At 39.7% G+C, this 14,871-nt stretch overlaps 1 protein-coding gene across 3 annotated transcripts in view; it reads left to right on the forward strand.

Moving 5' to 3' along the window:
• cpne1 (copine I) overlaps positions 1-14,299 on the forward strand; it is a 30,220-nt gene extending 15,921 nt beyond the window's left edge. For 2 of the 3 annotated variants that reach the window (XM_044350233.1, XM_044350234.1), the window contains exons 2-16: positions 2,913-3,041; positions 3,142-3,321; positions 3,989-4,063; positions 4,205-4,276; positions 4,993-5,076; positions 5,383-5,472; positions 5,584-5,679; positions 5,764-5,850; positions 6,546-6,605; positions 6,901-7,034; positions 7,173-7,227; positions 7,326-7,380; positions 8,314-8,447; positions 8,533-8,769; positions 9,843-14,299. In XM_044350233.1, the coding sequence (XP_044206168.1) occupies positions 2,913-3,041; positions 3,142-3,321; positions 3,989-4,063; positions 4,205-4,276; positions 4,993-5,076; positions 5,383-5,472; positions 5,584-5,679; positions 5,764-5,850; positions 6,546-6,605; positions 6,901-7,034; positions 7,173-7,227; positions 7,326-7,380; positions 8,314-8,447; positions 8,533-8,769; positions 9,843-9,959 (1,605 nt within the window). In that variant the 3' untranslated portion in view covers positions 9,960-14,299. Of the gene's footprint in view, positions 1-19; positions 94-2,912; positions 3,042-3,141; positions 3,322-3,988; positions 4,064-4,204; positions 4,277-4,992; positions 5,077-5,382; positions 5,473-5,583; positions 5,680-5,763; positions 5,851-6,545; positions 6,606-6,900; positions 7,035-7,172; positions 7,228-7,325; positions 7,381-8,313; positions 8,448-8,532; positions 8,770-9,842 lie in introns of all 3 variants that reach the window. The other variant, XM_044350235.1, reaches the window with a different exon arrangement.
• Positions 14,300-14,871: the final 572 nt, after the last annotated feature.

Here is a 14,871-nt window from a genome sequence, read left to right on the forward strand (position 1 = left end):
GTGTCGTTCCCTGTTGCAGACTCTCTGTAGGTAGTTGGCTGTCGGTCGCTTTCTGTGGTTTTAAAGGAGATAAAGCATAACGGCCCCGATAAGGTGATTTACACTGTCTGTGTCGACACAATGCTCCGTGTGTGTGTGTGTGTGTGTGTGTGTGTGTGTCAGGGTGTGAAATTAATTAATTATTGATTATTTACTGTTGAATGGCTGGTGAATTTGAGAGAGAGAGAGAGAGAGAGAGAGAGAGAGAGAGAGAGAGGATGTGTATGTGTGTTCGGTAAATCATCCTGGTTTGACTGGCAGACTGGTTTAACAACTTCAGTTTAACTTGTTTTTTTACGTTATCACACTGGTGTTTACATGAGGTGCCACTGGCTCAGTTCATTCACAGTCTGAGAGGAAAACAGTCACAGGTACAACAGTGTTGCCAGTTCAGAAAAGGTTCAGGTGAGGTAAAGTAACCTGAAAGCTTTTAATGTGGCCAGAATTTAAATCTGTCTGGTGCATTCACCGATGGTTGTGTTGTGGGTGTGGTGATCGATTAATTGTTTGAGTCATTGATCAATAAACACTCACTCTCAGGTTGCAGTTTCCCAGTTGTGAGGATTTGATGCTTTTGTCTCTTTTTTATATCATTGTAAAATGAATATCTTTGGATTTTGGGCATTTGACAAGACTATTTGTTGATGTCACCTTGGATGCTGGGGAACTTTTTTTTTTTTTTTTTTTTACATTTTATAGATCAAATGATTAGTCAGTCAGTTGAGAAAATAATTTCCAGATGAGTAAAAACAATGGCATGACTGGCATCTAATGAATCACAAAGTGCTCTTGATGCACAGGTAGGTGTTATAACGTGAAAAGTCAAGGTGATCTGCATTGTTAAAGTGCAAATGTTTTTTAAAAAAACTTTTAGTATCATGGCTACATGAATATAAAAAAGACTGATGTATGTATTTATCAACAGAAATAATTTTTCCCCTACTATGTTCTCAGCAGTAGTGGGAGAAATATTCAGATCTTTTTTACTCAAATAAAAGAAGCAGTATCACAATTTAAAAATACTATCTTACAAGTCCAACATTCATAGTTTTAATTGTGATGAATAAAAGACAACATTTATTTCTCAGCAAAATGTACATTAAGTGTAAAAGTAGAAGTTGTCATTATTGAGGTTAAATGGGCTCTGTCAGTGTTAAATCATTATTTATTATACAATTATTTAATTACAATTATTAATACTGATGCGTTTATATGTGACGAGCATTTTCATGACAAAGCATTGTAGAGTACAGTATCAGTCTGAAATGTAGGAGGTTAAAGTAAAAAGTTAAGTAGCATTAAAATGGTAATTTAGTAGTAAAGTTCAGGCACATCAGTATTGTACTTTTAAGTATAGTACTTGAGTTAATGTACCTAGTTACTTTCAACCACTGGTTGTTTGGTAGAGGAACTTTGTTGTGTGCTAGGGCTGCAACTAACGGCCCAAGGTGACTTCCTGAAATGTCTCGTTCAGTCATTCACATTTAAGAAGCCGGAGTCAGGTCATTTGGACTTTTTTTTTCTTATAAAGTGATTCAAAATGATTAATCGATTACAAAAAAATAAAAATAAATCTCATTATTTTCCATCACTTCAGGCTGTGACAGATTTTGTTCCAGTTGAACTTGTTTTTCATTTAGACATGAGACCAGTGACCCACCACATCCTCATAGGAGAGTCTATTAACGTAACATGCAGAGAGCCCAGCTGCAGTTCATAGCTGCTGTTGAAGAAAATTCTTTGACGTTCAGTCAGTTCATTCAGTGTCTGTTGGAGGTTCAACAGCCTCCTTTGCATGTTGGAAAGATAAATTTGCAAAGTCATACAGGTTTATCTCTACAGACTGTCACAGAGAGCTTTTGACGTACCATAATTTAGGTGTCAGCAGAACTCTGTAACTTATCGTCAGAGTAAATCATATTTTCTCCTCACAAATGACTTTTATTACTGTGGTGCAGAAGTTAAGAGGCTGACATGAATTGTTTTAGTGCAAGCAGATGTTTGAAGAATCATATAAAATGTGGTGTTGAGAGTGATCTCTGACCCAGCAGAAGAGGGTTTGAGTCTGTACAGGGTTTGCAGGTCAGCTCTGGGTCTGGATGGGTTAGAACGAGACACAGCAGAAAGCTGCTGCTGCTGCTGGAGATATCTGAGTTCATTTAATTTATTTTCAGGTTGAAGTGATGAAGATTTTTCCAGTTTGTGGTCCAAACATGATGTAGAGCAGAAATGAATTATTAGTTGATAAGTTGTTGCAACTATTTTGATAATGATTGTTATTTTTAAAGCAAAAATGCTAAAACTTCAGTGGTTCTAGATTCTCTAATGTGAATATTTGCTGGTTTTTCGTCATTTTCCATAAACTGAACATCTTTTTGGACTTCTTGGACCGCTGGACTATTTTCTGACATTTTATGTATCAAACAGTTAATGGTGTCCAGTTCATTAACCACTTTATTATTTTGTGGTTTGCTGTGTGTTGTGGGTCCTGAGTTTTTTCTATGTTCAGTTCCTCTAATCACTCGAATGTCCTCTGATCCACATGTTTGTCTCTAACTCCGTCATGAGTCCTCCATCAGGACTCCTCTGTTATAGATGTGTTTGTAAATGGTGTTTTGTGTTGGTTTTAATTCAGAGAACAGAGGAGATAAAACAGAAGCAGTGACCGGCGTTGTCTTTCAAGTTTCTGTACTGAAATAGGTTCCTGCTTCTTGAGCAGTTTTCTAACCAGTGTTTGTTTTTCATTGGCAGATGTCAGAAAGTTTTAATGTGACCAACTGTACATTTTGTTGTGACACTGAAGTTATTCAATAAAAACTTGTTATGTTCTGTATTGAATCCTGATCTGAAGGTCTCTCTCTGCTCCTCCTCAGATGGCGGACTGTGTCTCTAAAGTGGAGCTGAGCGTCTCCTGTTCCAACCTGCTGGATAAAGATGTCGGATCAAAGTCGGATCCTCTGTGCGTGCTGCTGCTAAACACAGGAGGAGACAACTGGACTGAGGTAACATTGCAATCACACTACAGGATACATTTTATTTTATTTTAGGTTTTGTGTTGGATAAAAAAAAAACTCTTCTCTTCTCTGTTCGTCTCTCTGTCAGCTGGGTCGTACTGAGCGTATTAAGAACTCCTCCAGTCCGTCCTTCAGTCAGCGTCTCAGACTGGATTATCACTTTGAGTCGGTTCAAAATCTGAAGTTGGGGATCTACGACATCGACAACTCCAGCGTCGACCTCGGCGATGATGACTACCTGGGAGGGGTGGAGCTAACGCTGGGACAGGTACACACAAAATCAGACCAGATTTAATTCAAAAACTCTTACAAGACTCACTGCAAATCAGCATTTTTTTTCACTGAATCTGGTTTAATGGAAACAGACAAGTAAACACCTCACAGTATCTGTAGTAATACTTTCTTGTGTTGTTAAACATTTGTATACTGTTAGTTAGTGCACCATCTGCTGGCTACAATCAGAATTGACCAAAGATTTTTAACCATTTTACTTGGAGTTTCTCTGTGGATGACAGTGTCAATCTGTCCAAACTGAAATACCATAACAGTGATTTATTAACAGTTTTAAACTCATAATGAACATTTTTGGCAGAGATCCCTCAAAACTGGTTAGTGACAGAGTTCTTACTCACAGAGCAGAAATGTTTCTCAGGTTCATTGAGGATTATAATGTCTACAGCTCCCTCTTCTGGACAAAATATGTAGTTACAATACTGTCTTTGAATTATTTCATATTTTGCCAGCATGTTTACAGATACTGATATATTTGTCAGCTGATGAAGTGATTAGGCTTTAACAGATCAGCAGTTCAGAGGAGCTGACCTCAAACACAACCATCACTGAGGTTCCTCTGCTGTCACTACAGTACTGATGCAGGATTGGAGTCTTTTGTAGAGGATACAGCTGAAGACTGACCTCCTCTGTGTGTGTTTCAGATCGTTTCCAGTAAAACTATGACCAGACCTCTGCAGCTGAAGAAAGGCAAACCCGCCGGGAAAGGAACCATCACTGTATGTACTCTATGTGTGTGTGTGTGGGTGTGTTATATGTTTTAGATGTTGTAATTGTGTGCATGGATACAATATTCTTATTATTGTGACTATCAAGTAAAGACTGTGTGTGTGTGTGTGTGTGTGTGTGTGTGTGTGTAGGTCTCAGCAGAAGAGATGAAGGACAACAGAGCCATTGAGCTGGAGATGGAGGCTAAAAAGCTCGACAAGAAGGTAACTCTTCTTCCTACTTTATTGTCTTCCTTCTCATCCTGCTCTTTATCTTCCTCTTTTCCACCTCCACCTCCTCAGGACTGTGTTGCACCAGCTCTTCATAAATCCATCACTAAGTTTCTGTGTAGAGTTCTTCCATAGTTCCTCTGCAACCACTGAATAGTTTGAAAGTAGTGATTTACAACATCACCATTGCATCATTAAAACTTTCAGGAATGTCTCAGCCACTTAAAGGGCAGGTTCACAATTTTTCTGAACTTATGAACAGCTGGTGCGATTGTCTGCTGGCCATCCTTCTCTTTTCTCCTCTTTCCTTCTTTTTTCTCCTCTATGTATTCAAAGAATCAGCACGTTTATATGCACCAAGTTCTCAAAGAAATCACATTACGCAGATAATCAGAGAACATAGTCACTTCCTTTGTAGTAACCTGATGACTGTTAGTCTGTGTAACTAATCAAATTTCTCCCCTTCACACCCATAACCTTATTTTGGAAGCATCTCTTTCTTATTTTACCTATATTATTAATAGAAGATGCTGCTTCCTGCCTTTTTTATTCTTTCTCTGGGAGAACTTTAGCTGGAAAATCTGACTTCTCTAAACTCTATCCCAGTTACTGAAACCAGGTTTCTTGTGTTTGAAAGCCGACTGTAACCCGGTAACAAATAGATATAAATGCACTAAATGAGTTGAGCTTGTTGTCTTTTGTTTGTTAAGGATATGTTTGGAAAGTCTGATCCCTTCCTGGAGTTCTTTAAACAAGGAGACGACGGAAAGTGGCAGCTGGTCCACAGAACAGAGGTACACACACACAATCATACTTCAAACCTCAATTTAAACCTAATTCTAAATGAAATACCTTAAAACCTCTCATCTTATTTCTCTGATTGATGGGTTCCTGCATAAATACATCATTTTCTGTTAAAGTTAGAGTCGTTTTAGCCATTTCACCGAAGAGATTTTGTGTTTTGTTTTGTATCTTTTTAAAGTGAGAGGGGCTCAGCTGGGAAAAGATTATGTCACATACTTCTGTGCACCAATCAGTGCAGCTCACGCACAGGATGATGTCATTGTGATGAAGGTGTGTGTGTGTGTGTGTCTGTGTAGGTGGTGAAGAACAATCTGAGTCCCTCCTGGAAGAAGTTCACTGTTCCTCTGCAGACGTTCTGCAGCAGCGACCTCGACAAAACTATTAAGGTTCCACCAATCTGATTTTACCTCTGTTCAAAACAACCAATCAGAATTTACCTTCAGTCATAACAATCAACCAAAGCTCCAACACTCACATTAAGTCTTCTCCTCCTGCAGGTGGATTGTTCTGATCATGACAGCGATGGATCTCATGATCTGATCGGTTCTTTCACCACTAAAGTCTCTGAGCTGCAGAAAGCTGCTAGTTCAGCGGTGAGCTCATTGATAATAAAACGTTTGACGTCTTTCTATTGGCTGGTCAGAGGTCATTAAACTGTAGGATCTCTCGTCCTCCAGGTGGAGTTTGACTGCGTCCACCCCGAGAAACAGAAGAAGAAGAAGGGCTACAAGAACTCTGGAGTCGTCTGTGTGAAGAACTGCAAGGTAAGAGACTACATTACCCAGAGTTCCCTGCCGGTGGTTGCTGCTTCATAATCTTTAAAGCTGTCAAGTAGCACTTGTTGTCAGGATGTGAACAGATCTCTCCTCCTTTGAGCCAAACTCCAACTTTTACCATCTGTAACCTGAACCAAGCTGTGTGATTGATGGAGCCTGCTGGAAGCTTTGAACAGATTTGCAGGAAGCTGTGCAGCCTGCAGGCACTGCTCAGGGCAGAAAAATGACAGAGTAGAGTCATAATACAGATCTAAAAGAAAGACACCAGAAAGATTTGTGCGATCAGAATGGCTGGCTTCGGAAATTAGACTTCACAAAGCAGAAATATACATTTTGAGACACATTTTAGTCAGATGTTGTAGATGCATCTGTGTGTGCAAGAGGCATACGTAATCTTTACTCCTCCCATGTGTTCTGCAACTACGTCAGTAAGCTGTCATTGGAAGTGAACACATCAGACATGTTTCAACCACATTTTCTAGTTGTTCACATGCATATGACAGAACAGATGAGCTTGCACTGTTGTGTGTAACTTCAACCTGAAGCGTATTTATACACACAAAGTCTATTTTCTACTGACTTATATATGTAACTTCATTGATTGTGTATAATAATAATATACACATAAACACACAAGTGATTGTTTCATTTACGCTGTGTCACTGTGTTTGTGTGTGTTGCAGCTGGTGACTCAGTACAGCTTCCTGGACTATGTGATGGGCGGCTGCCAAATCAACTTCACAGTACGTCAACATCAACGAATACACACACACACATTTTAAATGCTTTATATTAATTCACCAATCACATTCAAATATACAGGATTCAAATATTTACAGAGACTGCAAAATATTGTGTTCTTGAGATAAAGGAATGATTGATTTCAGTTATTAATCATAACTTGTTAATTAATTTATTCATCAAAAACACAATGTATAAACTGTAAATTAACATTTAAATGATATATTTGAATAATGAATGAGTGTTTGTAGGTGGGGATTAATGAATGCATGAATGAATCTTGTATAAACTCCTCAGGTGGGGATTGACTTCACCGGCTCGAACGGTGATCCTCGCTCACCCAACTCTCTCCACTACATGAGTGCAGATGGGCTGAACCAGTACCTGTCTGCTCTGTGGTCTGTGGGTCAGGTCATCCAGGACTACGACTCGTTAGTACACACACACACACACACACACACACAACCTACACCTGAAAAACTACACTTGCAAAACCTCACACCAGACCCCCTACCTAAAACAACTTCCCAGACTCTAACCCTGTGATTATTTTATGTTTCTTGTTTCAGTGATAAGTTCTTCCCAGCTTTCGGTTTTGGAGCCAAACTGCCTCCAGACTACCAGGTCAGCTCTCTAAACCAACCAATCACAACACAGCTTTATTATTATTAACTTTATTCTTTAGTCAGGTTTACTGAACTGTTGTGTTGTTGATCCTACAGGCTGCACACCACGAGTTCGCCCTCAACTTCAACCCCACTAACCCCCACTGCCAAGGTACACACACACACACACACACACACACACACACACACACACACACACACACACTTCTTTCCCTTCCAGTTGAATATCTAGTGAGGTCTCAGATTTATCTGGCGGTCCCTTGGTGGGTTCCAACCCGGACACTCAGTGGTTTAAAGATTTCCTGTGACTGTAAAATGATTCCTTCTCAGGAATATATCACTCTCTTTTCCTTCTCGCTATAAATGAAGGTTGATTTTTAAACACAGTACTGCGGGTAATTAATCAATTAAAATGTTGTTTATTCAAATTTTCTGATGTTTTCAATTTAATATTTGATTATGTGGTGTTCATTAGATTATGCAGAATGTCATTTCCCACTTTGTATCTGCTTCAGGTTAATGTTTGTGTCACCAAAAAGACACTTAAACCATTTTGACGTGTTGTTTCTGTGATTTGAGCAACAAGGAGCTTTATTGTTTGACGTTTAGTTGTAACATTCAGGTGATCTTCTTCTCTCAGTGCTCCTATCATTTTGATAACGGAGGTCTGCCTCTTTCAACAAGCCACCTGCTGAACCTCCTGCAGTTTTTATTTCCAGATGTTGCACTCTGATGTGTTAGCACTTGTTCTAAAAAATGTTAGGTGCCATATTAGCCAGAGGAGGAAACAGAAGAAATGACTGCAGCTGAAAATGAATCCAGTTAAATTACCGTAATAACAGAAATTTAAATCGGATTATATTTATGAGAGTTGTGTTGTAGTGATAATGAGGTTTGGAAGAATGCATTTTTGTTTCAGTAGATACAGAAGTCTTCAGTATGTGAACTGAAGATTTTTGTGAGAATTTCAGGGTAATACTGAGATTGAAATTTCCAACATTCAACTCTGATCTGATATCACATTTGCCTGGATTGACAGCAGTTGTAAAGTATTTTCATCGGTGTTACACTCTGTCTCTCTCAGGTATTCAGGGGATAGTTGAAGCCTACAGGATGGTTTTGCCTCAGATCAGACTCTCAGGACCCACAAACTTCTCTCCCATCATCAATCATGTCGCTTCCATCGCCGCCACCGCTGCACAGACCAACAGCGCCTCTGTGAGGACACACACAAAAACACACGCAAAAAGAATAACCAAAAAAACACACTCAGACTTTAATATAAGTCTTTCTCTCTCTGCAGCAATACTACGTCCTCCTCATCCTCACGGACGGTGAGATCACTGACTTCGACCAGACCCGAGACGCCATCGTTCGGGCATCGCGGATGCCGCTGTCAATCATCATCGTGGGTGTGGGGCCAGCGGACTTTAAAGCCATGGAGCTTCTGGATGGAGACGACGGCGTGCTGAGGTCGACGACAGGGGAGGCCATCACCAGAGACATCGTCCAGTTTGTCCCGTTCAGACAGTTCAAAGATGTAAGGCTCTGTCTGTGTGTGTGTGTGTGTGTGTGTGTGTGTGTGTGTGTGTGTGTGTGTTTACAACAGCTGTGCAGTTTTTCAGTAAATAAAAATGTAAAATGTTCACAGTTGAAAGTCAAACTGTACTAAGACATTTGGAAATGCAGTGTGCAGGGCAATGCAGAGCTTTCACAGAGGACAGTGTGCCAGACTGGGCACAGAGAAGCTTTTTCTGAGTCTCTCTGCGGTTACAGAGGCGTTTACCAGAGTGCAGAACCTGGAATAGTTTATTGCTGGCGTAATGAGGATCCTTCATAATCCTACTGGCTCTGTGTAAGTCCTGCAGAGTGGAGAGTGTAGATCCAATGGTACACCACTCTCTATAAGGCTGTACAACCCTGAGCACTGCAGCTCTCAGACCAGTCTGTGATCCCTCCGTTAGCTGAGATTCACACAGAAAACAGACCAGTGTTAAAACATTGTGGGGGGGGGGGAGGGTTGTGTTGGTGGGTGAATGTTGTTGAAGGTACTAATGAGACAATAAAATATGAAATAGTCCAGTTGGAGCAACAGATTTATGTGTTTAAATGCTCACAGACAGGATTTTACAACTCTGGAAAGTTGTCTTGGTAGCAACTGTTTGATCTTTCATGGTGATGACTGTGAGGTAAACAGTAGAAATGTGGCGAGTAATCTACCAGGAATGTGTGCTTGCATGTGGTGGATGATGTTGTGTTGTGGCCAAAGTTTTTCATGCAGGGCTAATATTGGTCTGAGCGGGGCCTTAGGATGCTTTCCACAGCACCAGAGTAGAAATAGAGGGGACCCACCAGAAAGATCTGAATTTCTTAAGCTGTCTGACAGACTTTCTCACCATGATGCCTGTTTGTGTGAACCATGTCAAATTATCTGTGATTTATGGATTTGTATGTGCCACCTATTGATTGCCTGTTTGCTGTGTGCGCTCATGTTCTGTGAGAGTAGAGGTCTGGTTAGATCTGGTGCTTAAACACTGCAGATGAGACACAGCAGCTGACAACTTTCTCACTAACATCTCATCTGTCTCTCTCTCTCTCTCTCTCTCTTTTCAGGCTCCCATGTCATCTCTGGCTCAGTCTGTCCTGGCCGAGGTTCCCAATCAGCTGGTCTCTTATTTCAAAATGAGAGGCCTTGAACCACCCAAACCACAAGCTGCTCCCAAATCCTAGACCCCACCCACGTTCCTCTCATTCCAGGATCAGACCGCACCCCTCAGCTCTGGCCCTACCCACAAAATCGACCACTCTTCAACGACCAACCTGATATGTCGCTGGAATTTCAGCCAATCACAACGCAGCAATCAGCTGTCAGCCAATCAGAATTCCAGGAGCAATCCTCCCCAATTCTTTTTTTAAACCAGTGTCATAATCACTTTGTTTTCTCTAATTTTCCTCTTCAGTAAGTGGTATTACAATAATGTAGTATGAATTATTGAATCCTCCTGCTGCTTTCACACTAACTATGCAGATCATGTTTACTAATGTGTTCATATATATATTTGATTCCTCCTGCTGTTTCCACACTTTCTATGCAAATCACATGTGTTTACTAACATGTGTTTAACAGTCACAGAGCTACACACACACACACTCCCATTATCATTACCATAGTAACAGAAGGTCACTGACCTCCTGAGAGCTGAACTTGTGTAGAAACTGTTTGACTTTGTATTTGTAGACAGAAGTTTGGGGTTTTCTCATTCACTTCAACACATTACTATCACAGCAGCATCTACACATTGACAGTAAACCGATGGTTTCCATGTTACCATGGTGACATTGTGCACCCCTGGACCAGCTCTGTATGAGTGTGTGTGGCTTGAATCTGCTTGATTGATCAGGTGTCAATATATTGCACTTTGCTTTTCACTAAAATGCTGGAAAAATATATTATGAATATTATCATAGTTTTACTACTATAGCCTTATTATACACTTTACTATAGCCTTACTGTAGTTGTTAGTGTAGCCTGTGTGACCTCAACACGCTGCTTCCAGACTCTTCTGTCATGACTCTCAGTGGTTTGTTGATGCGGCCATTTTGGCTCCCAGCTCAGAACTCATTTCTACCATCACGTTGGGTTCAACCTGAATTTCCTAAAATAGGGAGGACCCCTGTTTGACCTTTTTAAAATACCAAAACTGACGACCTGCGACATTAATGTTTCATACGTGACGTTGGAGGCATCAGTTAAGTTTTCATCCTGTATCAAAGAGCTGCATGGCTGTAGTTACAGGCTCTGAATGTTTGGCCATGCAGGTCAGTTGACCCGAGACAGCGCAGATCTGAACTGACTTAATCTCTTAATCTGTAATATGGTGTCTGAACTCGTCTCCGTTCATTGGTCAGATAAAGTCCAAAAATGGATGCTGACTGCGTACGCAAATAACACACAGAAGTTCATAAGTTTCTCAATCAAATATATGATATACAGATGACAACGTTTACGTCACCGCCGTGAGAATGCAGAAAGTTTAATTTGGGCTTTAGGGAACAGATTTACTGACTGATCGCACTGTCCATCTGGCAGAAACACTCTTTGTTGGGAGCCAACATTTTCGTTTCAGCAGCACAGTAATGATGCTGCGTTCAGGTCATGTGGAAGTTACCGTTAATCCTGTCAGCATCCAAGTTAGACTTTTTTCACTCTTGAGCTGCACAAACTGAGTCAAAGATTCATCCACACAAGTAGGAAATATTCAAATTTGAGCTAAAAAAAATGTCCTTTTACCAGAATCTACTTCATTAGCATACAGAAATGAGAGAAAAAAAGGAGCTACTGGAGGGAAATAACAGAAAGAAGCAGAGTTCTCAGTGACTGCTGCTACATAAATACACACAGTCAGTGTGTGTGTGTTGTTAGCTAGATACTAGACAGCTCAGGTTGGTACATCGACAGTCCAGCAGGTGAATATCTATTCCTGAACACACTTTTAGACTCGCAGTTAAGAGCGCTGGCAGTTGCAGTCTTGAGCTGACCAGTGATGTAAGCACTTAGTCGTAACCATGGTAACCCTCCCTCCCTCCCAAATGACCTGAACGCGGCGTCCCGCATTGCCAAGCAACTTCACACTGAGAGTCTGTCTGAATGTCTGCTCTGTGTACGTACCAAAGACTGTCTCCTGACTGACACGGCCTTCTCTCTCTTAACTGGGATACTGAAATTACCTGAAAACACACACACACACACAAACAATCAATAGTAAACTGTGTCAAAATATGTCAAAATAATCATTGCTGATTAAAGAGTTATCGCCAAAGATTCATCTGCACCTTAAATTAAAAGCACTTGAAAATAATTTTCAATCTCATTTTAAGCACTTACAATCATCACTTTTGCTGTGGATGTTGACAGAAATGACATAAATGAGTAAAATTGTTAGAGGTCAAAGAGTTCATTTTGGGCTTTTTTTTTTTCAGGGTCCATTTTTTTTAAAGTCAAACATCTGTATTGCATATTGTTTGTAGCGCTGAGGTTAGTTTTAACTTTAGCAAAGAAATACATTCTGCATATTTGGGAACAGCCTGTATAACAAGATAATTTCTATAATAACCTTTTTGTAGTTTACAGCCACAATTGTAAAGTGCTGCAAATTTAAAAAAAAAAAAAAAAAAGATCTATAAATGCAGTCCAAGCATATCTCACAGTCTTCATCAGCGAATGGAGCCGTCTCAGGTGTCTTCACCCATTAACCTTTCAACACCTTCATCTCCCTGCTGTACTGTAGTGGTGTATGACATCATCATGACATCACACGTGACAGCTGACCGAAGAGACTGAATGAACACCAGAAACTGACCAAACAACACCTGAACACACCATCTGCTGGAAGACTGTGAGATGTGGTTGAAAGCTCTGGAAGAAGCTAGTTTGGATTATTATTTTTGTCAAACGTACCAGTTTTGTATTTTTAGTTGAAGCAGTGTTTTATGTTTCCAGCAGTCTGCCTCTTTGGTACCAACAGTGTCTGCTGCTTCAAGACTGTGTGATTTGTTGTTTTTCAGTCAAACTTGTTCCAGTTTTCTCTGTAAGAAAACAATCGAAAACATCACTTTGTCACCTGTTACAGTCGCCAACGAGGGATGACTGGAGTCACAGGAAATAAAGTGTGAACAGTTTGAGATGAAATGAAAAAGCACCTTCTGACTCCTCGTCTATCCAGAGTTTTCTGAGAAGTATTGACAAAACATTCAAATGAGTTCCCCAGAAAGTTTCTAAAGATGTTTGTTTGTTGAGTCTGGATTCATCTGTTTACTTCAGTGTTTCTCAACATTTTAGGCTTTTAGCCTCCTAAACAAAACCATATCTACTGGAGAACAATTAATTCTTGTTGAACTGGTCACACATATTAACATCTCAACATACATATCAACAGTTGTGACCATTTCAACCAAAAAATGTATTTTTTTATACATTTTAGAGGCTCAGAGAGGTAAAGTTATACCATAATTGACCGGGTGAAAAAACAAGATTAGAGAAAAGTCTGAAAAATAAACATGTTTTCTTTGCTTTCCTGTTCTGTTAGTCATCATATCATGACTCCCAACACTACACAGGTCTGCTGTGTCGCAGGTCTTTTCAGAAAACATCTATAACAATTAACACTTTCAGTTTCCCTATTTTAAACTGTCAGAAAACATTTTGTCTATCAATTTGTTTCCTAAAACCTTAAAAACTACTTTCTGAAGTTTGTTCAGAAATACAGAAATCTGACCGTTTAGAAAGAAAAAGCAGATCCATCCACTGATGAAGACCATGACTTGCTCTTGAAAGCACCAGAAAAAGCTAATTAAGTGCACCATGAGTTCAGGTTTTTTTTGTATTTGTTGTTTTTGTTGTTGTTGTTGTTGTTGATGCCAAACTGCAGCAGATTCTGTTGGTGGTCTCCGCCATCTTCTTTGTTTTCTTCTTAGTTGCTGAAAACTTGTTTTATATCTGTGTTTTAGTTGAAGGGAATTTGTTTTCACATATGTGGTTTAAAGTGTTTAAAAGACACTTCAATTTTTAAGATTTCAGCCAAAAATCTTCCCATTTGTCATTTTAAACAGACAATTAATGAAGTTAAGTGAATGTAATCATGCTGGAAATCATGTACGTCAGTTTAACCCTGGTCACATGGTGCTGTGATGTCATCGAGTATGGGAGAGACTTTGGCCAAATTTCTAAAAGCTGCTGTCACTTGAACCATCAGGGATGAAAATCTGCTGTTTGAAAATAAGAAAAAGAAAAGATTCTTGATTCTTATCTTGATAAAGAACTACACCTCCCATAGTGCTTTGCTCCATATCTGCTCTGGTTAAACCTCTTTCACACCTGTTGTTCTTTACTCAACTTGTAAATGATTGTGAAACTGGTTGATCCACAGCATCATGTGACCACCATCTCCACTGCTCACTCAATCAACCACTATCAACTAACCAGTGTAACTAACCAGTATAACCAGTAACATCATGTCTGTATGAACACTGCCTTAGAATTCAATAAAAAAAAACAACATTGGGAAACAAAATAAGTTTCTTTACTGTGTTTCAGTGCAGAGAGCTGCTGCTGCTGCTTTATTCCAACACTTTTCATAGTTTCAATCATCAGCCAACACAAAAATACAAAACTACCACTGATTGTTAACTTCAGACAAACTTGTTCACGGTACAACTCTCTGTGCACTGCCGGACTGTTGTATTATTCTTTATACAATTGTTTTTTACCATGATTTTGTATCTTATTCAAGTATAATCTATATTGGTGAGTACAGTGTTATTATTACTGTACTCACCAATATACAGTGATACACACTTTTGTCCATAACTACCAAAATTATTCTAATAAACTGGAATAATTCTTTAAAGATGTGTCTAATATGTGCTGAAGTACTATGTTGAACTACAGTCCCGGGTTTCCAGTAGAGATGGCCTGATTGCTGCTGAGCTTTGGCACACTCAGTTGTGTTCTGGCTCACTCTCACAGTGATATAACTGAGTTTTACTGAGTTTTGGTGTTTGGACTTGATTCGAGCTGAGAATCAGTTCCAGTTATCAGCACATGAACCAGCTCTGGGCCAATGTGGGCAGCCAGAATCAGCAA

Source organism: Thunnus albacares, chromosome 4 (assembly GCF_914725855.1).
Source record: "Thunnus albacares chromosome 4, fThuAlb1.1, whole genome shotgun sequence".
NCBI classification, from domain to species: domain Eukaryota; kingdom Metazoa; phylum Chordata; class Actinopteri; order Scombriformes; family Scombridae; genus Thunnus; species Thunnus albacares.